Source organism: Perkinsus marinus (genome assembly GCF_000006405.1).
Source record: "Perkinsus marinus ATCC 50983 genomic scaffold scf_1104296931952, whole genome shotgun sequence".
Taxonomy (NCBI): domain Eukaryota; phylum Perkinsozoa; order Perkinsida; family Perkinsidae; genus Perkinsus; species Perkinsus marinus.
The window spans coordinates 695,618-716,096 of NW_003215582.1; the positions used below are offsets into that span (position 1 = coordinate 695,618).

Genomic DNA, 20,479 nt, shown 5'->3' on the forward strand with positions numbered 1-20,479 from the left:
ATGGATGGTGTCAGCGCTCGGATCGGCACTTGAACTGTGCCAAACGGAGGAATATTCGAAGCTGATAATATCCTTGCACCCTTCCTGAGGACGTACGAGCATCTACGACTTCAGGGACCATTACGGAGATTACGGCAGTAATCGAAGGCTCGAGAGATGAGCTTTTTTGGAGAGATTTGTGCAGGTCCAGTGAGGAGCCAAGGTCCCTGTGGGGGGTGCTATGCTATGGCTATTGCGGCTGCTGTACAAGGCGCTATATACAAGGACTTCAAGGCGATGGGAATCCCCATACCAGATGACTTTGAACTTTCTCCTCAAGGAGTAAGTGGTAAAATGGTGGCCCATCATGGACGGGGCATCGTCTGCCTCCTTTCAGATTATTTCGTGTAGCTATACTGCTCAAGCCTGCAATGGAGGGTTCCCTGGTAGGCCTCGAGTGATTGTAGTAGAGCACTGTGGAAGTGTAGTACGCTAGGTTCAGTCGGTTTCGACCTACTCGTAACGGGTATAACAACAGAGCGATGCATGCCGTAGGGCACTGTTGTCCTACACGGTTGAGATTGCGGTTCTAAGATACGTGTCCGGCGATGGTAGATGCAAAGCCGAGTGTTTCAATGATGAGACGAAAGTGTGGTATGTCAAAGAAGGCACCTATAAAGGTAGAGTACTGCTTCAGCCATAGTGTGCAGCAACATCAAATAACACTAGTATCAACAGTGTGTATGCTGGGCTTTCTCAGGGGGATTCTATGGTCGTTGTAGCATGGCGAGGATGATGCAGCATGTCTATGTGTAAGCATGTTGGAGAGGTAGTAGTGGAAGGCTGTGAGCTCAGGCATGGACCGATGCAAGTGGCGATAGAGGCCCCTAATGGTCTCAACCCCACACTCTTTAATGATGTAGTATCACATGGAGTTCATCACGTGGAGTCTGACGGGAGTACAATGGATCTAGTAGGCGAAATAGGAAGGTTGGATGGCATACAGTATTTCGTGACAGGTTGAAATTTATGTGGCTAATGCCCCTAAGGGCTTCATGGAAGTGCTCAACCATGTTCCTCTGCGAGATCATAATGTACTCCTCACTGAAAAGGACGAGGCTCTGCTACGTAAGAAGCTTATGAGGAGCTGCCATCGCCCTTGTCGTCCTGAATGACGAGCTTGCTCTGTTTCAGGGCATCTGAGCGTGGCACCAGGCAAGCAGCCAGAGGCGGACGGGGACGTACACTTGCGTATACACGGCTCCTTCGAAGCCGATAAGGAGACTCTCACCGAATCGTTGGAGTCTCTCCTCACGAAGTTCGGTAGAGGCTTCCGGATAGCAAAGGTTGAGGCCATTGGTGGGCTCCGCATGTGCTTGCTATATGTATCACAACATCAGTACCTCAGGTTATGACCATTGGGGCTACACTAACCATGCTCTGACCATTGTGGGTTGGGGAACTGAGACTGATTCCAACACAGGGGAGGAACTGCCTTACTGGCTGGCTAGAAACTCCTGGGGTCCCAACTGGGGTAGTGCAGCACCGCCCATCACGTCGTTATGTTTTGTGGCTGTTAGGCCCGTTTGGAGACGGTCATCTCAAACTGGAGCGTGGTGTTAACCTTGGGGGCGTGGAGGCTCAAGCGATGTCGTTCCTTCCGGACCCTTGTCGAGGAAGCTACCGATGTACCACCCTCCACTGACCTACTCCTTTATGAGGCACGTTCTATATCAGATTATGTGGACATTTACATCGGTAATGGACGAGTGAATATAGCCGATTTACCAGAACATGTGCGTGTATGCTACCTTGAAACATGATCTATACGTGTTACTCTTATGTCACACTTTAGACCTCTTCATGCGTGTTTGGTTATCAACAGGACATCGGGAAGTGATACGCTCGAATGAGCAGTGGGTTCCTAAGAGTTTCTGATCCGAATCCTTCTTGCAGTCTCCATTCTGCATTGGGATGCACCATAGTCTTGTTCAAGGGCGTGTATAGAGATGAGTAGCTACGATTCTTGCTCGATCGTCGATCTGAAGATGAATACATACTCACGTTGATGCGTAGTAGATATCTTCATTCTGCCCTAAAGGGATGCCCGAGTGAAACCTTTCAACGCAGGGAGAGCTACTGCATGCGTGCACATAGCAGAGAGTATCCCGGGCCCAATGTGACAGGCCTCACGATCTGCTTAAGTGACCGCAGAATCTCGCACCCACTAAATGCACAACATGAAACGGTCTCGAGCGGAGCGAAGCATGTGTTGGGAATAGTTTCCTTGTTATCAGCCGCAGCTTCTTGCAGTCGTTTGCCCATGTTCATTCGCCAATCGGGTTTCCGATATGTACAGAGGCAGATCAGGATGTATAGGTGGAACCGGCTAACGGCCAACATGTTGCTCACCGGCAGCCGTTCTGAGGCTGGATCTTCGATGGCCTTGGTAGTGCTTTTGATACGGTTTTGGGTGTAGTGAGCCTGGTGGTATAGGTTATTTGTGGTGCTGGTATTGGAGGCTTCTCTCTCGCGTCTCACGCGGTGGTATCCCCTAATGATTATGGGACCTCCTGTGGATGGCTTGGCGGCAGTAGTAAGAGCAACGAAGAGGATGAGATGGTGGACGAGAAGGATGTCTTGAGTGACATTGAATCCAATAAGGTGATAGATCTCGAGACCCTCGGACTCAGTGGGAACTGCTGAGAATGATCAGGCTTTCACCATGGGGAGCGGTGGAGGGTGTAGTATTGTGGCTAAGTTGGGTGATAGCCAGCAGCACCAGCAGGAGACAGTAACGGCTGATTCAACGCCTTCTACGGCATCGGGTGGTTATGGAGAGGAGGATGCTGTATGGGGCGAGCTTATGGAGGGTGCAGGGGCCTCAGCTGATGCTAGGATTAGACCAAATGACCTGCATTTGGCTGCCTTCAGGGGCGATGTAGTCGAAGTGAAGGCTTTGATCAGCACTAAGGTAAGGGTCCATATTTAATTGGCGCTGTAGTAGTACTGCACTGCTATGGTGTAGAGTGATTCGTGCCTTGGAATGCCTACAAGCGCTATTATAGTACTTTAGTCAATATCGCAGAAGCCAGCATCGTGTCAATCATCGTCGGTAACTTGTGAATATGGTTAGGAGCATCAGATCAACCAAGCGGATAGTGAAGGCATGACACCATTGATGGTGGCTGTTAAACAGGGCCATTTGGCTGTTGCTGAGCTGCTCTTGCCGCTCAGTGATGTCCATGCTACTGATAAGGAGGAATGGACAACTCTGCATTGGTAGTAGAGGCATGAGTGCGGCATAGGATAAGGAGTTTTAGGGCGTGCGAAGTTGGAAGGTTGACATTCGTTGAGAAGCTCTGTGAGGAGCATTCGGAGCTGTTGGCTATGAAGGATAAGAGGGGTCTCTCTCCCCTGCATGTAGTGGCTTCTGACTGCCTTATGCCTCTCGAACCGCCAAGTAGATTGCTTGTTGGCAAGGGAACGAGGAGTTGGCTAAGATCTTGTTGGAGAATAAGGCTGACATGAAAGCCTTGACCAAATGGGGCGAAACGCCTTTAGTGAGTTCTCTTTGCATGTAACACCTCAGAGAGTGTATTTATCATCATCATCAGCACCACGCGGCATTCTTTGGCCACGTTGAGGTGTGTCGACTCCTATTGGACCACGGGGCGGATCCTCTAGTGAAGGATAGACTGCGTCGTTCGGCTAAGTCGTTGGCAAGTGGCAAGGCAGCCAAGGCGGAACTACGGTAGGCCCGGGTGGGTCTTCAGTCTTATTGTTATTTGTTATAGAGATCTGTTCCGCGAGGCTGTTGCTCTGAACTCGTCCTCCACGGCCTCCCTCAATGAGTGAGAGCCCTGGTCAATTCTGTATAAGTGACCCATGATGACACGTAGTGGTGCTGTTCATTATCAGTATCAGCCTAAGAGTCGTTCAAAGTAGTAGGTGCATTTCGTTTCAGAGTTTGTCAGTTGTGACAGATGGTTGGGTTCAGTGCCAGAGCCGCATAAAACCTTCAGGGTTTTTTCATGAGTCTCATTATAGCGGATCGTTGTGGCCATACTCGCCGAAGTCGGTCGTCCCCAGTCTACAGCCTACTGGTCCTCTCGGTCTGCCTTTATGCTGCCATCCAGCTTATCACGCCGGTTCTCTTTGTGCTACCTCGAACGTCTGTGCCACAGTCCGCCGTAGCGAGCACTTACAGTAGGCCGTATACCACTAACTTGAGAGCTCAGCATGGCAGTGGCTCGAAGAGAACATCCTATGGCTATCCAATCTCCCTCATGGTCTTGGGCGTGGGTATTGCAGTACTAACGTCTTCAGTTCTGATGAGGAGTAGGGAGGGCAACGGGGTTAGTCGTCGTAGTGCTGTTGAGGCAGCTGCTCCGATCGTCGAGCCTTCACCTATTCTACCTAGGAATCCAGCTGTTCGGGTCGGTACCCTTAGTAACGGGTTGCAGTATGTGATTCAAGATCATAAGGATGTTGGTGGGAAGTCAGTCCATGCAACACTGGAGGTTCATGTTGGTAGTCGGGATGAGAGTGCAGGGGAGCAGGGGATGGCACATCTTGTAGAGCATGCTGCCTTCATGGGCTGTGATAAGGAGAGGGCGGCACTGGCCATGAAGGGAGGACAGAGTAATGCCGAGACGGATTATCATCATGTTAGCTTCGAGACTGTGGTCCTTAACGCGGAAGGCCTTGGGGCTGCTCTTGAACTACTGCGACAGGCGGGCTTTGAGGCGAAGTTGAATAGGGATGTAGTGGAGAGGGAAAGGCTGGTGGTGCTGCGTGAGAAGGCCCAGATGGATACGCATGACTATGCCCAAGAGTGTGCGGCGTTAGAGGCCCTGCATAGGGAAAATGTATTGGGCACGCAGTTTCCTATTGGGAGCTCTACCCTAGTACAGGGATGGACGGTGGGACAAGTGAAAGACTTCTACAAGAAGTGGTTCAGACCATCCAATAGCACATTGTTCATCGTTGGGGATCTTAACGGGCGAGAGGAGGAAGTCATTTCTGAAATCGATCGGAAATTTCAAGCTGTCGAAGCAGGTGTTGCTGCTTTACGTAAGCCCGTGTACCATGAGTGGCATCCTAAGGCTCCGACTATTCGCATAGACTCCCAGTCGCAGAATTCTGCTGTGGGTCGCATAACGTTGATGTCTAAGCAGCCAGTGCATCCATTGCGGACTTTGGCCGACATGAGGAAGTATGTAGCAGAGGACATCGCTATACGAGCGGTGGCTTCGAGACTTCAGAGGGCGAGCAGGGGTATGGGGGTCCCGGTCGTGGCCCGAGGCCGACTGTGTGGACAGCATTCGGGAGGGCTGTAGAGTGAGTAGCATAAGATTGTGGTACGACAGTGGAAGGAGCCAAGCTCGGCGTGAGAGAGGCGGCCAGGATCGTAGCTGATGTGTGCTCTAGTCCATTGGCAAGGGAGGAAGTGAGAGTTTTTGGGGAGGATTATGTGAAGGGGTTGGCTGATATGGAAGATGCTAGTAGTGATGAGCAGCTACAGATGCCGATGGATCTCATGTTACTGGGTCATACGCCAGTGGCCCCTGAGGACGCGACTGGCCTGGCCAAGGAGACCGTGAAGGAAGTGAACCCGATGGAAGTGATGGAGGGGGCACGTCGAGTTTTCGGTGGTCTGTTGGACGAGAGGCTCAGGGTTTATGCAACTGGCAAGGGCTGGACGAAAGCCGCCATTCTAGAGGCCCTACGTCAGGGTTCTATGGAGAAGGGACCAAGGCCTCAGCCTCTGGCCTTGCACTGTCATCGCCTATTGGAGGATGATGAGAGCTCAGCACCACGTGTACTCGATATAGGCAAACACGACGGAGTCTACAGTACCCGCTTAGACACTGGAGTGAAAGTACGAGTGGTGCAGTCGGCGGGGGAGCCTGGGAGCTATCGTGTACGTATACGGTGGCCAGGAGGAGCATTGAGAGCTCGAAGTGCGGCTCATGCAACCGTCGCCAGCCATGTTCTTGCTTCTCAGTGGCAGACAGCTGATGGCAGTGTTGATGCTTTCATGAAGGAGCACTCACTTAGCGAACCGGTGATGGGTCAGTCACTAGAGTGGACCGAAATCAGTGTATCGGGGGCTAAAGATGTTCAGGCTGCCTTGGAATTCCTCAAGTATGTGCTGGGAAGGCAAGTTAAGGCGGGTGCTAAGGGGTCGGTCCATATCGCCAAGGCTCTGGCGAGCCTGGAGGCCCTACAGTCCGGTAGGGACCTGTCTCTTGAACGAGAGGGGCTCGATAGGCTGGTGAGCAGAATGTACCCTGGCACGGATGTGCTCAGAGAGCCACAGAGCTTGGGCCAGGTCCAAGAGGTTACCAAGGAGCTATCTTGGGGTGACGACTCACAGCTGGAGATTGATATGGTCGGCGACTTCGACAGCCCTCAGGAGGCCTTCTCGGCAGCTGATCGATTCTTTGGATCATCGAAGATGGTGGAAGGGCAGGCGGATGATGAGACTGTTGCAACGCTGCCTAATGCGGCTGATTCAAAGACTGATGCTCCGCAGAGGGTGAGCTTACCGAAAGTCGCTGACGATCGAGCCTTGGTACTCCTAGGGGGAGGTATGAAGGAGCGCCCAAGGTGGCAGGTAGCCCTACTGGCAGAGGATATCCTCAATGCAGCACTCTTCAAGAGGCTGAGGGAGGAGACTCGACTTACATACGATGCTCGGGGGTCGTTCTTGGTACCAGATCGCCCTTCTACTGGTGCGGGCCATTGGACGGTGGCGGTCCATACTGATCCAACTGATGCCGCCCAATGTGTGACAGAGGCCCTACGGGTGATTCGAGGGATGAAAAAGGTTGATGAGTCGTCCTTGGCCAGAGCTAAGGCCAGTGTGATGGGGCAACTTTCGCAGCTGCAAACCGCCAATGCCTTCATCTTGGCGATGTTGGACAAGCCTGGAGGGCTGCACGGGATAGAGCAGGTTACATCAGAGGAAGTAGAGGCAGTGCTCAAAGCTATGTGTGTTGGGCCTACGTCCACACACGTTGTCGTGGCCGAAGGCGAGAATGATAAAGTTTCTACGTGGTTGGGTTGGCTCAGCGTTATGGAGGGATGTCTACTGTAGTAGCTCAGTTTGCTTCGTCACTATAGCGCCAGCAAAGAAGAAAGGATCGGAGGCGATTGTGAAGCCCAAGGCGAAAGCTAAGGGTAAGGCCAAAGCCAAAGCTGCTGCTACTGTTGCGGCAATTGAAGTGGTGAGTGATGTCGTTGTTCACTGTCTTCTCGGAGGTTTCCGTATTTAGGATCCAGAAGAGGCGGATGTATTGATCGAGGCATGCAAGAGCTGAGGTATCTTCAAACGCAGTGCGGCAGCTCTTGGTGTGGCGCTAGAAGCGCGTCGTCCAGGGACTACCGTAGTAGTTAACGAGAACGGCTTGGCCAAACCGAGGAAGGGGACCTTTGCAGTCAAGGTCATACTCAAAGGTCGACCTCCATGCGCGATGCCGTTGTTGTGTAGGTTCATGGAGGCAAAGAGGTCCTATCCCTAGTGGGTATGCCTCGTCCGTTCAAAAGTCTTCGTGAACTGGATATGGATGAGGCTGCTACTCAAGTGGTGGAGGCATTGAAGTGATGACCTGTCGTAATACCCATTGCTGTTTGAGCGAATGATATCACGTTTGAAAAGCCTTTCGGTTGAACGCTGATTGACATGCTCCTAGGCAACAGAGGGTTATGCAGCTCATCTAACTACAATTCGAATGAGTTTTCATAACGTGCTCGACTAATACTGCATCGTGTTGGACTTGGCAGAGTTGGCTCAATTGGTGATCCTGACGGATGACATTGTGTCGGCATTTTCACTTTCAGGGATGCTGTATCATTATTTTTATGGTTAGGGTTCCTATGAATCTTATTGATGCTTTCACCGTTGTTTTGCTGGATGAGCTTTTGCCTGAATGCTTCTGACCTTCGCTCGGGAGGCTGATTCTAAATCCCTACAAGGGGAAGCGCCTCTAACGGTTGACATCATGGTGGCGGAACCAATATGGGAATAATAGATACAAAGGCTGCGATTACTACGTTGATGGTAAGGTAAAGCCGGCAGTGGTCTCTTCTGGTCATGATGACTACGATGCTATTGTAGCTTTGTCGTATGAGGGAGTATCTGTCGATGATATCGTGACGCGTGACTTCGACGTCTGGTGTGGAGGTGTGCAACACAACAAGGAAGGCAGTCCTTTTTCCTCCAAGTTGAAAACGGAATACGGTGCGCGAAATATGACAAGAAAGTTTGATTGGTATGGGTTTGGTATTGGATGGAGACTGCAGTTAGATGAGTTCGGGCCTGCGAGTTGAGTCTGTATTCCACAAGGGATGAACAAGGTACTGAGCCTTGGGCGGCAGCGGTTATGGTGAAGTCTACTACGATGCCCATCGATCCTCCCTTCAGTATGGTTTACGACACGTCCCTCTTGTTCATTTTGAGACACAGACCTACCAGCAGCAGTGTTCTCATTTCTAAAATGAGGAAGCCGACCACGTGAACGGTCTTTTTGTAGTTGATGTTTTTCACTGTATGGAAAAGGAAAGTGCTGTTGAGCATGAGTGATTGCAGGGAATACTGCTGTCACCATATCAATGATGCATTTCGCGACCGATTCACTTCAGTATCAGTTTGATTCGATGTCCGGTCCGGGTCGTGCGGACGAGGCGCATCCCTCGTTGGGATCTGCTGCCCATGAGGAAGAGCCTCGTAACGCTATGGATGTGGCTGACGACCTCCTTAATCATCTAACGGCAACTCAGTTGCTCTATACGCTCCATCGAGTCCATCATCTCTGCTATCATGTAGTGGAGATTGGAAGTACAGCGTTAGGGAGTATGGTGATGTTAGGCACCTGATAAGGCAAAGGAGCTCCTCAATGAGGACCCTAACCTATCCTTAGCTCTCATCCATGCACACTATCTTCTAGGTGTGACTACAGGGGAACGTCTCCTACCTCTTACTGCAGATGAGGTAGGGTCCTGTAAGTGCTCATAATGGACAGCTATTTCATCTTTCAGGTGAGCTTAGCGAAAGACAGGTTGCAACAGATCAGGACACAAGGTGCAGTTGCAGCCTCAGAGTCGGCAGTACAACCTATGCCTTTCTATGCTCAACAAAGTGCAGGCGCAGTAGGCCTTCAAACAGTGGTAGGATAGTGCAGTATATTGTCGAGATCCTTCTGATGGTCCTTTTCACAGCTCCCAGCCACCACTCCAGAGGCGCCTACGGACAACAAGCTTGATCATCTGGCCCGGGAGATATCGGCCCTCACTGCTTCCAAGGTTGCTGCTGATACCGAAAGTATCATGGTCGCGCTTGGTAACCTGTCGCCAGAGCAGATAGCATCACTGCCTGAGGAGGTGCAGGCACAGGTGCTCGAGCTCTTGCAAGGGACCGAGTGATAATCCTTTTCCAACAGTTCTCAACTGTTTTACGTATGTATGATTTCAAGCGTGATAGCGGGTCAGTGTTTCGTAAAGATATGTCGATTCACAGACAACTCCTGGTCTTGGTCATCTTGCAGAGGCTTGTCTCGGGGTATATCCCTTTCTCCAGCTCATGTTCTTGGCTTGGTCAGTGATGACAGGGATATTCTTTGGGAAAGGAACAATGGTTGCAGCAAGGTGTCTGGACTTCATAACGCTCGCATATTTAGTGAGCTCGTCCATTCTGCAGACCATCTTCGCTCATTTACACCTATCGAACAAGTTGTCCGTAGCATGAGCTTCATCCATTTCATCATCAATAATTGATGATCAATTCCGCGGAGATAAGCGGGATGGATGTTACCTCCTACTACGAGTGTAGAATAGGCGTATCTATTCCAGCCGTAGAACCTCCAATTTCGCATCTATGAAATTTCAATCGACTCCAAAATTTCCAACTCTCGTCGGAGTACTTGAAGACTCCTGTTTTCATACCGTTAGGAAATCCGCTTTCGCTGTGGGGCCGATATGCCATGTATATTAGCTTGCTAGATTTAATGCCAATGTGAATGATGGCCACTTTCCCAATCCATGTTCGTATCTCTGGCATATCGGCCCCATTGTGAGCCGAAGGGGAAGGTATGGTATCGCTTGTGTGAGATGAAGTCCATGGATTGGCATTTAAGTTTCACATATAGCCGTTCCGGCTGGGGATGATCGATAACGTTCCACTTCATCAGCTCCATTCCAATACCATTCTTTCGAGGAAGTACAGTACACGAAAGTTTCGTGACGAAACTGACCCGACCGACGTAGAATTAGCTCGTTCTGCATTTCAAACGACTCGCTGGATTGGCTTCCTTGGTGCAGAGGCCGACCTGAAGACTGCTACAGCGTCTTATCTAGTCATTTCTCCAAATTTTACAAGTCTCTGCGATTGCATTGAGTTTCGGAAATTTGATATCCTCAAAGTGGTTTTCATGTTGCAACTTTCGGGTTTTTTTCTCAAGCAGGGTTTTTAGGATCACAACAGAAATCTAAGGAAGACGAATATCAGCGATGAGAACGAATCCGTTACACGTATGTTGTAAGAGTAGATGTTAAGTCCCTCGGAAGCCGTCTAGGAATATGCAATGTATAGTCGCTATCGTCTAGTGGTTAGGACGTCACGTTGTGGCCGTGACAACCCCGGTTCAAATCCGGGTAGTGACTTTATCTCGATCCCCCTGGTTTGCACCAGTGATCATAGGCCGCTCGTCCATTGCAACTCAGTAAAGAGTTTTCCCGAGTTGGCTTCCCTGGCTCGACGTTTATGGAATCCTCGAATTCATCCGAGCGCTTCGATTGTTTACACAGGCTGTGCCCGAAGACGTGATTTAGAGTCAGATCGAGTGGTCGAGCAGGTGACTGTGCTATTCAGATCCTGGACCTCAGAATGGCACGGAATCTCGGCGGTCACTTAAGAGATGTGGAGACCAGGAACTTCCTGGAAGCAGAGGCTGGTGTTGCTTTTATAGTCCATTTTTCGAGCAACTTGTGACCATGACTGCACTGATGATGTTGCAGACACCCATTCGAATGGTGCAGGAGGGCGAGTAATTCTCAATGAGCATACAGACACGCCTCATCCACAAAAATAGCACTACCTTGTGACGCCTGTCGTCATTCAAATTTCCCGTAATACCCATTCTATCCATCAGTATGTCGTGGGCTCCTGCGAAGTAGCACTGCTGTCTCACGGGCGGAGGTCGTCGGATCTAGCACCTCTCGGTAGGGAGTTCGTTCCGCTGCGGAATGTTCACAAGTGCGGAACTTTAGCACGGCCGCTAGGTAATCACGTGCTTTTAAAGCACAATTAAGTTTATTGTCTACGAACACTTCTGCACAAACGGTATTGACCGTTATCGATTCATGAATAGACTTCTACTGAAATTGCACTCCGGTTGTGTAAAGCACTAGCGTAGTACACATTACGCACTACACAACGCGTAATGAGTCGTTTTTGAGCACTTCACGCGTAAAACTTTTATGCGTAAAACGTTGTCTGTGCGATAGATGATCAATTTATCATTTCTCCTTATTGCCGTGTACGCGAGTACAGTGCTGCGTCTCGGCTCAACTGTGCTGTTGCGTTGAGCATTTACGGGCATCTGCAGCAGTGGTTTTCAAGGTTGGCTGGAAACAGTTGCGGAACGCGTTGTTTGCTGGCAGTATTCCAGACTTGTTCCCTCCATCACTCGTTTACGTTTGTATTGTCGTGATAGAAATAGGGACTGTCCCTGTGTCCTCAGTCACCTAAGGCTTTTGTGTATCATGGCCAGCCATCTCCTCGTTTTCATCATGGCTTCAATTGAAAGTATCGTCCTATCAAGTCATCTCCGGACTTCATTTTACAACATCTCCTGGAGTGCTTCAATAGTCTCCAACGGTTTAGAGTATCATCTAAATGCTTCGTCCGCAAATCGCTCAGGCGTTGACTGGTGGGCATGCTTCATCTCAGATGATGGCCAGGTGCTCAGCTACAACGTCACTTTACTATCAGAGCCACTACATGCTGTGACCGGGTCAAAGGTCTTTCTCAGAGTCTCTGGAAGCAGTCATTGTGGGAAGTTTGCTAGTTTCGATGAACTCGCCAAGGTCACATCTTGGAATCTTACGGCGGGCCTGGTTAGCAAGCACAGCGTTGATAGTGTAATTCTACCTCACGGTTATGGTCGGAGAATGAGTTGTATCTCTGAGTCCTGTGAGCAACGCATGGACTACGGAGCTGCTGCGAGTTATCAAATACTGATATCTGAGCTGAGCAACGGTGACACCGGTTTTTTCATGACTTTTGATGGAGCTGGTTTTCTGAAGGATTATTCGTCAAATCGCCAGGGAACGGAATTCTCGGTCGCTACTAAGGTAAGCTTCTCTTGATTTTCGACTGTCGCATCGGTAACCGATGTTTAGTTACGTGCAAGATACGACCCAGCTACACTGCCCTATCGAACGCCGTTCCCGACAATAGTTGGAGTAACTAAGGGCGGCTGGCTCGACGTTGCCCGGATATATCGTAATTGGGCTGTTCCGGTATTTACTGGTCCTAAGAAGAGGACATGGTTTGATGATGCGCCAGGCGCTCTATGGGTCAACTCCCACTGGGAACCAACAGATGGTTTCGCTAAGCTCGGCGGTCAGCCAGCTCGTGTACTCGATAATATCAGGAGACTTCGTAGATTAGTTGGCGACAAGACTGAGATCGCTTTACACTGGTATGAATGGGATAATCTAGGGTATGATGATGGGGATAATTACACTGACTGTCCCGATGCTGCATGCGGGTTCGACACCCACTACCCGCATTACTTACCTGCCCGACCAAACTTCGGCGATGCCGTCGACGAGCTATTGGACATGGGCGTGCGAGTGTTCCCTTATATCAACGGGAGGCTTTTTGATGTCCAACTGCCGGAATGGAAGGACTATGTTGAGTCAAAGCATGCCTGTCGCAATGAGACCGATGATGTGGTTGTGGAGGACTTTGGGTCTGGCACTTCCTTCGGTGTACCTAATCCGGACGGCTTCTACTGGTCGACCGTCATAGAAGGAGTATGCAGCGACATGATGTGAGTCATTGGGAAGCTTGTGTTCAGTCTCCCGTTCATTAATGTGGAGTCGAAATTGCAAATCGACAGGTGGTGAAACTAAGAGTTGCCTTTTTTATCAGACGTAAATACTCAAGTCTTGGTGGTATCTACATCGACGAGCTTGCTGCTGCTCCAAACCTTCCATGTTATATCAATGGCCAAGGCCACAATTTCGTACACGGAATCAACAAGGTTGTGATAGGGTAAGCCACGGACTGTTTGGTGCTGAATCGAATGTTATGTCGACAGGTGCGCGAACGGTATGTCTCAGTGGAAGGCTGGGTTGCCATCCATCACAGAGTCAAACGCAGAAACCATGATGCGTACCGTAGATGCATATCTTACTCTCGTTGCGATGGGTGCTGATGACCCGGTGCCGGTATTTGGTGCAGTGTATGGTGGGTTTTATAAGGGTATCGGTTCATACTTCTCCCGAAGAACTGATGGTCATCCGCACAATTTTACTCGTGCTGTTTGTAAGCAGCTCCTCTTCGGGAACCGTATCGGCTGGTTTGCTCTCGACGGTAACGACGAACTCCTCAGCTTCCTCGAAGATTCGACGGAGTCCGTATCCTTCCTCCGACGGGCTCTCTTTCTTCGGTCAAAGTTTTCATTGTGGTTCGAACATGGCCGTCCTGGCAGACAGTTCGGACACACCAAGCAAGAGTGGATCTACGAGTCTGTTCATCTGAAGAGTTACCTTGTCATCACTTGTAAACCTTTCGAATCCTCTGGCAGTCCAGTGGAAGAGTTGGTGTATGGTGAGGTAGATACGACCGGATCGTATGCTGCTTCTGACGTATCATTGGAAGAGACCATTTTAATGTAGGTTGTGTCTCACATTTTGTATTTCAACGATCTCTGTTTTTCTCTGAATCGTCACGTTTTTTATACTCGCTCGGTTTCGTCGGGTAGGCGTGGGCGCCCATGGCGTCATCCTTTGCGTCGAAGCAGCCGACTCGGCTGAGCCGAGTCGCAGTTGTCATCGCCTAGCCCTCAAACCAAATTGTATTTCTCATGTACACTCTTCGTGTTGTGCTCACTGTGGCATGGGCAACAATAAGTGATGAGGTTTCGGTAATCTGGTGGTGGCTGAACCAAATTTGTTGGAGAGGCGCTTAACTCAACACTTGACGTGCGCAAGCTTGCTGATGGGGGGTTCTAGTACTCCATGTGAAGTGGTAGTTTCTTTGTGTGTGGCTTTATGGAGAGAAACTCTTGGCAATTTGTTGAGCTTGCGGGAAGAGGTGGTGGAGAGTAATGGAGCTGTGTCTGTGGGGACAGTGCGCTGTTTCTGTATCAACCTCACAGACGTCTTGGTCTTAGCTCGCCATTTGATGAGCAATTGCAGAACGACACTGCTATTTGTAGTTCTTGAGGTCTGTTCCTGCCGAGATGGAAGACTGTCTCAGAGTAAGTCAGCCTCACTGTTTAAAGCAATGATAATAGTGTTCTCGGTGGGGTCAGTGCTTTCAGTGTCGACGTAGTAGCTTTGTAAGACTTTTTGCTCAGCAAACTTTGCTGTCTTGGGAACCACGATGTGGTTCACTGGTGGGTGTTGTTCGATCATGCGCTCTGATGCCCTCTGGAAAAGGGACGTTTCTCACCTCGATCTATTGCGTTGAATCTCAATGTAAGGCCGGGTAGTGATGTCATCAGTGGGTAGGGTCCCTAGGGTGCAGCGGGTCTGACATATATTTGGTCTGAACATGGAACGCCTGAAGTTGGTCTCACAGCACGTGACTAGCCCAGAGAGTGCCCCAGTGCTTTGGCGGCCAAAAGAGAGCTACGCTCGCACTACAAAAATGTATGCTCCCCTGGAGGTCATATACGCACTGAACTGGGTACTCAGGCGTAAGTTTCGCCAGCTAGTCCAGCAAAAGTTCGACAGTGACGTGGATGGTTACGAAGCATTGCACAAGTGGTCTGTGGAAAACCTAGGTCAAGATTTCCACGACCACCCCAGGCTGGTTATCGTGGTGTTTCAGGTTTATTCTGGTCTGTGTGTTGGGATTTTGTTGGGATGATCGGAGAGAAGAATTCAGCTGCTCTGGAAAATGAGAAGGACATGGTGATCTCTCGTCAGGGTTCCTCCCTGGCATGGATGATGACCCGCTATCGGGATGCGCAGAGCGGTGCTGATTGTTCTCAGGTCGGCTCCTGTTTTTTCCCACGGAGCTACGTGAATCTGGCGGAAAACTGCCTCCGGCCGAGCAAGAACACTGTTGCCTGCATTTTCAATGGCGAAGGGCATGCCTCCAGTGAGCCCTCCTATCCCGCCACGAGCATCAGAGGGTTTTGACCTATGGCTCAGGAACGATCACCCGGCATGAGTTACGAGGGATGGTCTCTATTCTTCAGCAAGCTTTCGTCGCAAAGGGCATCCAGAAAGGCGATAGGGTGAGGAATGGGAGGAATTAGGAGTCTTCTACATGATGATCGCGCAGGTGTGTGGGGTGACCGCGAATACACCTGAGACCATCGCAGTCATGCTGGCTCTGGCATCTCTTGGAGCGATATGGAGTAGTAGAGCTGAGTCAGATCAGCTGAACCTTCGAAATCGATACATGAGCCGTCCTGTTGTAGGCAGCGTGTCACCAGACTTCGGAGCATCGGGCGTGGTCGAACGATTCGAACAGGTGAGCTCTCGGTCCAAAGTTGAGTGTTGATCGCGTGCCTTGAGAAGAGTGACGACAATAAGCTGGCTCAGTAGGTATCCCCAAAGATGATATTCTTGGCCGATGGATACTATGTCAAAGGCAAATGGATGGGAGAAGAAGTGGCTACGACAGCTCGAGAGATCGTTCATCTACTCGGGTTCGATAATGACCTGGATAAGGTTGTGGTGAGAATTTCTCCGTACTACCGTCGTACTCTAGAGTAACAACAGTTTGCTGGACCAGCATTGCTATGCGCATCTCACTCGGTCCAGTCCTTTCCAATCGTTCATTGGTACGTGCTGGTCAGGTACTTCCATTCAAGCGATCTGGTGCAAAGAGGACTCGATTACCGTACCAGACTCTGCGAGCCTTTTTGGGAGGGTTCAAGCCGAGGCGAGTCGAGTATGCGAAGACGGCCTTCAATGACCCGGTCTTTATAATGTTCTCCAGTGGAACTACGGGGAAGCCTAAATGTGATTCTTCCTCGCTACTCTTACTGCGTCGTTGGTACCTACTTCGACGTTCTAGCAAGCGATTGGTGCTATATTGACCTGTCTCTTTGCCAGGCATTGTTCACAAGCATGGTTGCCTCCTACAATTGATGAAAGAGCATCAACTGCACTGCGATATCCGTCCTGGAGATAAGGCCTTGTAGGGTCCTCACCAGGTGTTCGACCTGAGCCACCTTCAGTCTCTGTTGGATAGTTACTATACCACGACAGCATGGATGATGTGGCAGTGGCTTACCACGATGCTGGCTTCTGAGGCGACGATTCTACTGTGAGGCTCACATCGTTTCCTTGGAACTCGAGTCAGCTATGCTCAGGTATGATGGTAATCCTTTCTGTCCTAACCCAGCTGTTCTGCCAAAACTTTGTAAGAAGCACGGCGTCAAGTTCTTCGGAGTTTCGGCTAAGTGGGGACTGGATGGCAAGGGGGGCCTCATTGAGGCTTTCCTTAGATACATCGATGCATTGCGCAAATCACTGGAGCGAGATCCGAAGCTATTCTCGCAACTGAACATGGATCAAGTTAGGATGATCTCCAGCACGGGTACGGCACTGACGATTCTCTTGGATATTCTCATATCAGTACTGCTTCATAGGTTCCCCGTTGGTACCGGAGAACTACGATTTCTTGTACAGACATTGGCCGCACATATGCGTGTCTTCTATCAGTGGTGGCACTGATATTATCAGTACCTTCATGCTGGGCAATCCGGATGGAGTCGTCAGGTGCGATCCTTCTGAGCTCTTCCCTTCTCGTATGATTCAAGCACAGCTTGTTGGTTGAATATTTCAGTTCGGTCGATTCTTGGCTGTATTCAGGCGAGGGCAAATTCAATGTCGTGGATTGGGCATGGCCGTGGAGGTGTGGGACGACTCCGGGCGTCCAGCTCGGCCAGGCGCTACAGGCGAGCTCGTGTGTACGCGGGATTATCACTTATTCTTCGAATTTCTCGATAGCCGGCGTTTTAGTCGGTGAGATACACTGATTCAGGTACCAAGCCTTTCCCATCCCAACCTTGGGGATTCTGGGGGGATGACGCAAACAAGACTAAGTGAGTTGGGCCCGCGATGCAGAGCTGATAGCGTCCCTACGCACGAATATGAGCACAATAGTAGATTTTCGAGAGATCCTGCCTTGCAGGTACCGTGAGGCGTACTTCAACAGTGAGTTTGGCCCGAATGTGTGGTACCACGGCGACTTCTGTGCTCTCTATGCTGAGGGTGGGCCTTCGAGACCGAAACGTCCGTAGATGCACCGTATATTTTCAGGGGGTTTAGCAGTTTTCGGGCGTAGTGATGCAACACTCAACCCGGGAGGGGTCCGCATCGGCACAGCTGATATATACAAGGTCGTAGAGCATATGCCTGAGGTGAGGATAATGTCGATTCTTCGATGATCACTATACGAGCAATCACCTCGAGAAGCTATAATGCCCGACCCCAAGATCGAGCACTCACCATTTTAGATTACGGAAGCGCTTTGCTGCGGTGTGTCTCGTAGTGGAGACGTGATCATTGCTCTCTTCGTGGTACTTCATGCTGGAGTCACTCTCGACAACGACCTGAGGGCGAAAATCAGGCGCGAAATCCAGAAGAGCTGTACTCGTCACCATGTAAGTGACAATGACGTTCCCATCGGCAGCGCACTCTCGCATGAAGAGCCAGGTTGTATGCTGGACTCTAGGTACCGGGAATAATAGAACAAGTAACTGACATACCTCGAACCAAGAACGGCAAGATTGTTGAGTTGGCCGTTCGTGAAGTTCTCCATCACCGCAAAGTGAGAAACGTCAGTGCTCTGGCCAACCCTCAAGTTCTGAAGGAGTTCGAGAAGTTCGCGATATGAACCGGACTCCGGTTACCGGAGCACACTTTTTCTCATGGCCTCTCTACGGTCGTACGCTTCGTTTTTGGGGCTTTCTCGACTTTTGTTCTCGTGAGTTTTATGATACGGGTCTCAGTGAGTTGACGCTACTATAAATCGCTAGTTGTCCTAACTCGGGTCGCGCTACGTTCTCACGAATTCGTAATATGGAGCATAGAAGTTTCGGAGAGGCTGTTTCGCTAGGAATGAATCGCCAAGGCGCAGTGCAACCGAAGAGAACTTCTTTGAAGTCCGGAATTCGGACCTCTCCACGACAGATGAAGCCTTCATCATGAAGGGACTTCATGCCTACATTGATAGCAATGCACATTGGCAACTTTGATCGGGGTCGACCGATTAATATTTCTCATTCCGATGCAGGATACCGAATATACTATACCCTTCAGTGACGGGCCTCCACGTCACGGTGACGTGACGTCGTCACCAGCAACGTCCCGCCTGAGGATTATTCTCAGGCGGGACATTGCTGATCGCCAGGGATTATTCACGTCACCCTGGCAGTTGAAACAGGCGGCACGCGGGTTTCGTTCGTGAGAGGACTCTAGGCTGAAGTGTTCAGCGGGGTTATAGTCATCTTGCCTTAGTCCATCGTCCTGTCCGCCTTGGTGACACCAAGTTGGTGCGCCACCAATGATGGCAGGGATTCACCGGTTACCGGTTAAATAACTACCGTAGTTATTTAATAACTGTTATTACCAGATAATATGGCTGGTAAGTTTCCGATGGTAATTCGACCATATTAGCGGTACGTGATGCCTTCCAGTCTTCGCGTTCGCTTGTCCGCAGCATCATAGCCGAGTTCAGAAGCATTACCGTTCTCCCTCATGATAAAAGTGAGTTCGAAAGGCCATCCATCGAGTGGAAAAGCTGCTCGCTGCTGCCAGTGGCAACTCGTCGCACCGTCAACCGCCCGAGATTTGGCTGTAGGTAGCATCCAATGTTCGGAATATTGGGAATATTTTATTCCGGTATTAGTCACGTTGAGTCGTTTGTAGATGTTTGTGAGCTCCATAGGAGGCTCTTAGCGCACTAATCACAGTTTTAGTTCCTCCGGGGGAAGGCTTATGCAGGAAGCTGTCAACCCGTATTCCAATCTGGCTTTTCTCGACACCACTTCTTATGATCGAGGTTGGTGTTGAGCGACTCACACCCTGCGGAGGCGCTGCTCCAAAGACTCATCGAATCCGCAAAACTCTTACCTAGCATTGTTTCTGGGAGATAGTCTAATACGCCTCGCTGGACATTCTTTTCGGTTGTGAAGTCCACTTATAATCCATACAGTTCATTATCAGGTATCACATAAAGCCTTTCCCTGGAAAGTTTCCAGCAAATCCAAAGTTCCATATCTCGTCAGAGTATCTCTCATTCTCAAAAGAACCACTTCAAGACTTGAACGTAGGTTTCCATCATGCGATTAGGGACCGTACAGTAATAAACTGGTAGAAACCTCCCACGGCTATGACGTACTAATATAATGAACTGTTCAGCAAATTTCAGAGGATAGACCACAAAGGTAGCGTCGAGACATATGTGACACCCACTGAATGATATTCTTCCAACAATTCACATTCTGCATGCCATTTGCTGGCGTGTGTGGCAGCAAGGTCTCGAGCAATGCATTGAGCCGTGTCTCCATTAAGAGGCAGGCAACCTTGCGCTGACATTTCCTGTCGAAGTTATTCCGAGTTTTCGATGTGAGTTATATTCTGTTCTCGCATGTGCCGCCTCTTGTGGGACAGGTGCGCATGCAATATACGAGCCCCATCACCCCCTCCACCGCTCCCGACCTCGTGCTGTATGCTGTCCCACTCTTTCGGGAAGAGTGTTTGCATCTGATCACGTCCAATGATAGGGCAGATCGTAGCGAGACCGACACCTACTTCATAGAAGAGTCTACTTGACTTCGTTGCTCCACCCCCCGTTGTAAGTGGCGTGGGAGACTTATTTTTCTCTGGGGCACATTTCTTTTGAGTACGCTCGCGTGTAAGTGGTTAGATATGCATATGCCAATCTCCGAAACACTTCTGAGATTAGCTTTCACCTTCGTAAAAGCGGGCATATTTCCAGAGAACCTCGCAGACGAACTAACTCACCATGAATGGGCACTCCACATGGCTCTGACTGTCAGAGTCTGACATGAGTAGATCCTGTATGCCTTCAATGTCTCCTTCACCCATACCTAATAGAATGATAGGCAGTGTCGGAGGTGATATGAATTCTATATCCGCTTTTCTATTGGCCTCACTTTAAACTGCTTCTTGAATGCTGGTCTTCAGCTTTTTCCCCATAAATTATGACTGCAATCTATCCTGAGCGTACGGATGGGTGCTCGGTACTGCGTATCGGCTTGTCTGCTGCTGCTGC

General features: G+C 50.0%; 6 protein-coding genes and 1 non-coding gene across 7 annotated transcripts in view; all 7 read left to right on the forward strand.

Moving 5' to 3' along the window:
• Pmar_PMAR023744 (cathepsin c, putative) overlaps positions 1-3,837 on the forward strand; it is a gene marked incomplete at both ends in the record, with an annotated part of 8,739 nt that extends 4,902 nt beyond the window's left edge. Inside the window, 20 exons of the mRNA XM_002785972.1 lie at positions 115-137; positions 185-321; positions 377-425; positions 476-530; positions 574-659; positions 740-791; positions 835-898; positions 999-1,107; positions 1,174-1,338; positions 1,388-1,513; positions 1,560-1,667; positions 1,717-1,737; positions 2,277-2,428; positions 2,476-2,643; positions 2,696-2,953; positions 3,116-3,261; positions 3,303-3,402; positions 3,447-3,542; positions 3,597-3,733; positions 3,777-3,837. Of these exons, the coding sequence (XP_002786018.1) occupies positions 115-137; positions 185-321; positions 377-425; positions 476-530; positions 574-659; positions 740-791; positions 835-898; positions 999-1,107; positions 1,174-1,338; positions 1,388-1,513; positions 1,560-1,667; positions 1,717-1,737; positions 2,277-2,428; positions 2,476-2,643; positions 2,696-2,953; positions 3,116-3,261; positions 3,303-3,402; positions 3,447-3,542; positions 3,597-3,733; positions 3,777-3,837 (2,113 nt within the window). The remainder of the gene's footprint in view (positions 1-114; positions 138-184; positions 322-376; positions 426-475; positions 531-573; positions 660-739; positions 792-834; positions 899-998; positions 1,108-1,173; positions 1,339-1,387; positions 1,514-1,559; positions 1,668-1,716; positions 1,738-2,276; positions 2,429-2,475; positions 2,644-2,695; positions 2,954-3,115; positions 3,262-3,302; positions 3,403-3,446; positions 3,543-3,596; positions 3,734-3,776) is intronic.
• Positions 3,838-4,313: 476 nt separating this feature from the next.
• Pmar_PMAR023745 (Protein yhjJ precursor, putative) lies at positions 4,314-5,321 on the forward strand (the record flags this gene model as incomplete). The annotated part of the gene is made up of 1 exon (XM_002785973.1): positions 4,314-5,321. One exon carries the CDS (start codon positions 4,314-4,316, stop codon positions 5,319-5,321), a length of 1,008 nt encoding a protein of 335 aa, XP_002786019.1.
• Positions 5,322-5,347: 26 nt separating this feature from the next.
• Pmar_PMAR023746 (conserved hypothetical protein) lies at positions 5,348-7,591 on the forward strand (the record flags this gene model as incomplete). Its single annotated transcript, XM_002785974.1, has 5 exons — positions 5,348-7,049; positions 7,093-7,218; positions 7,263-7,280; positions 7,366-7,430; positions 7,478-7,591. Exons 1-5 carry the CDS (start codon positions 5,474-5,476, stop codon positions 7,589-7,591), a joined length of 1,899 nt encoding a protein of 632 aa, XP_002786020.1. The 5' UTR covers positions 5,348-5,473.
• Positions 7,592-8,643: 1,052 nt separating this feature from the next.
• Positions 8,644-9,408, forward strand: Pmar_PMAR023747 (hypothetical protein; the record flags this gene model as incomplete). Its single annotated transcript, XM_002785975.1, has 4 exons — positions 8,644-8,808; positions 8,855-8,977; positions 9,025-9,135; positions 9,205-9,408. The coding sequence occupies 4 exons, from the start codon at positions 8,644-8,646 to the stop codon at positions 9,406-9,408; spliced, it is 603 nt and encodes a 200-aa protein (XP_002786021.1).
• A 1,164-nt stretch (positions 9,409-10,572) lies between these two features.
• Positions 10,573-10,644, forward strand: Pmar_PMAR023748. Its single transcript has one exon. It is a non-coding gene; the product is annotated as a tRNA-His (tRNA).
• Positions 10,645-11,721: 1,077 nt separating this feature from the next.
• Positions 11,722-14,641, forward strand: Pmar_PMAR023749 (hypothetical protein). The gene is made up of 4 exons (XM_002785976.1): positions 11,722-12,336; positions 12,385-13,040; positions 13,142-13,264; positions 13,311-14,641. The coding sequence occupies exons 1-4, from the start codon at positions 11,746-11,748 to the stop codon at positions 13,888-13,890; spliced, it is 1,950 nt and encodes a 649-aa protein (XP_002786022.1). The 5' UTR covers positions 11,722-11,745; the 3' UTR covers positions 13,891-14,641.
• A 225-nt stretch (positions 14,642-14,866) lies between these two features.
• Pmar_PMAR023750 (acetyl-coenzyme A synthetase, putative) lies at positions 14,867-18,110 on the forward strand (the record flags this gene model as incomplete). Its single annotated transcript, XM_002785977.1, has 19 exons — positions 14,867-15,002; positions 15,050-15,132; positions 15,214-15,322; positions 15,376-15,461; positions 15,509-15,584; positions 15,648-15,700; positions 15,775-15,906; positions 16,029-16,194; positions 16,288-16,372; positions 16,427-16,501; positions 16,548-16,637; positions 16,683-16,774; positions 16,827-16,956; positions 17,050-17,147; positions 17,222-17,282; positions 17,372-17,451; positions 17,500-17,600; positions 17,697-17,843; positions 17,915-18,110. 19 exons carry the CDS (start codon positions 14,867-14,869, stop codon positions 18,074-18,076), a joined length of 1,962 nt encoding a protein of 653 aa, XP_002786023.1. The 3' UTR covers positions 18,077-18,110.
• Between the last annotated feature and the right edge of the window lie 2,369 nt (positions 18,111-20,479).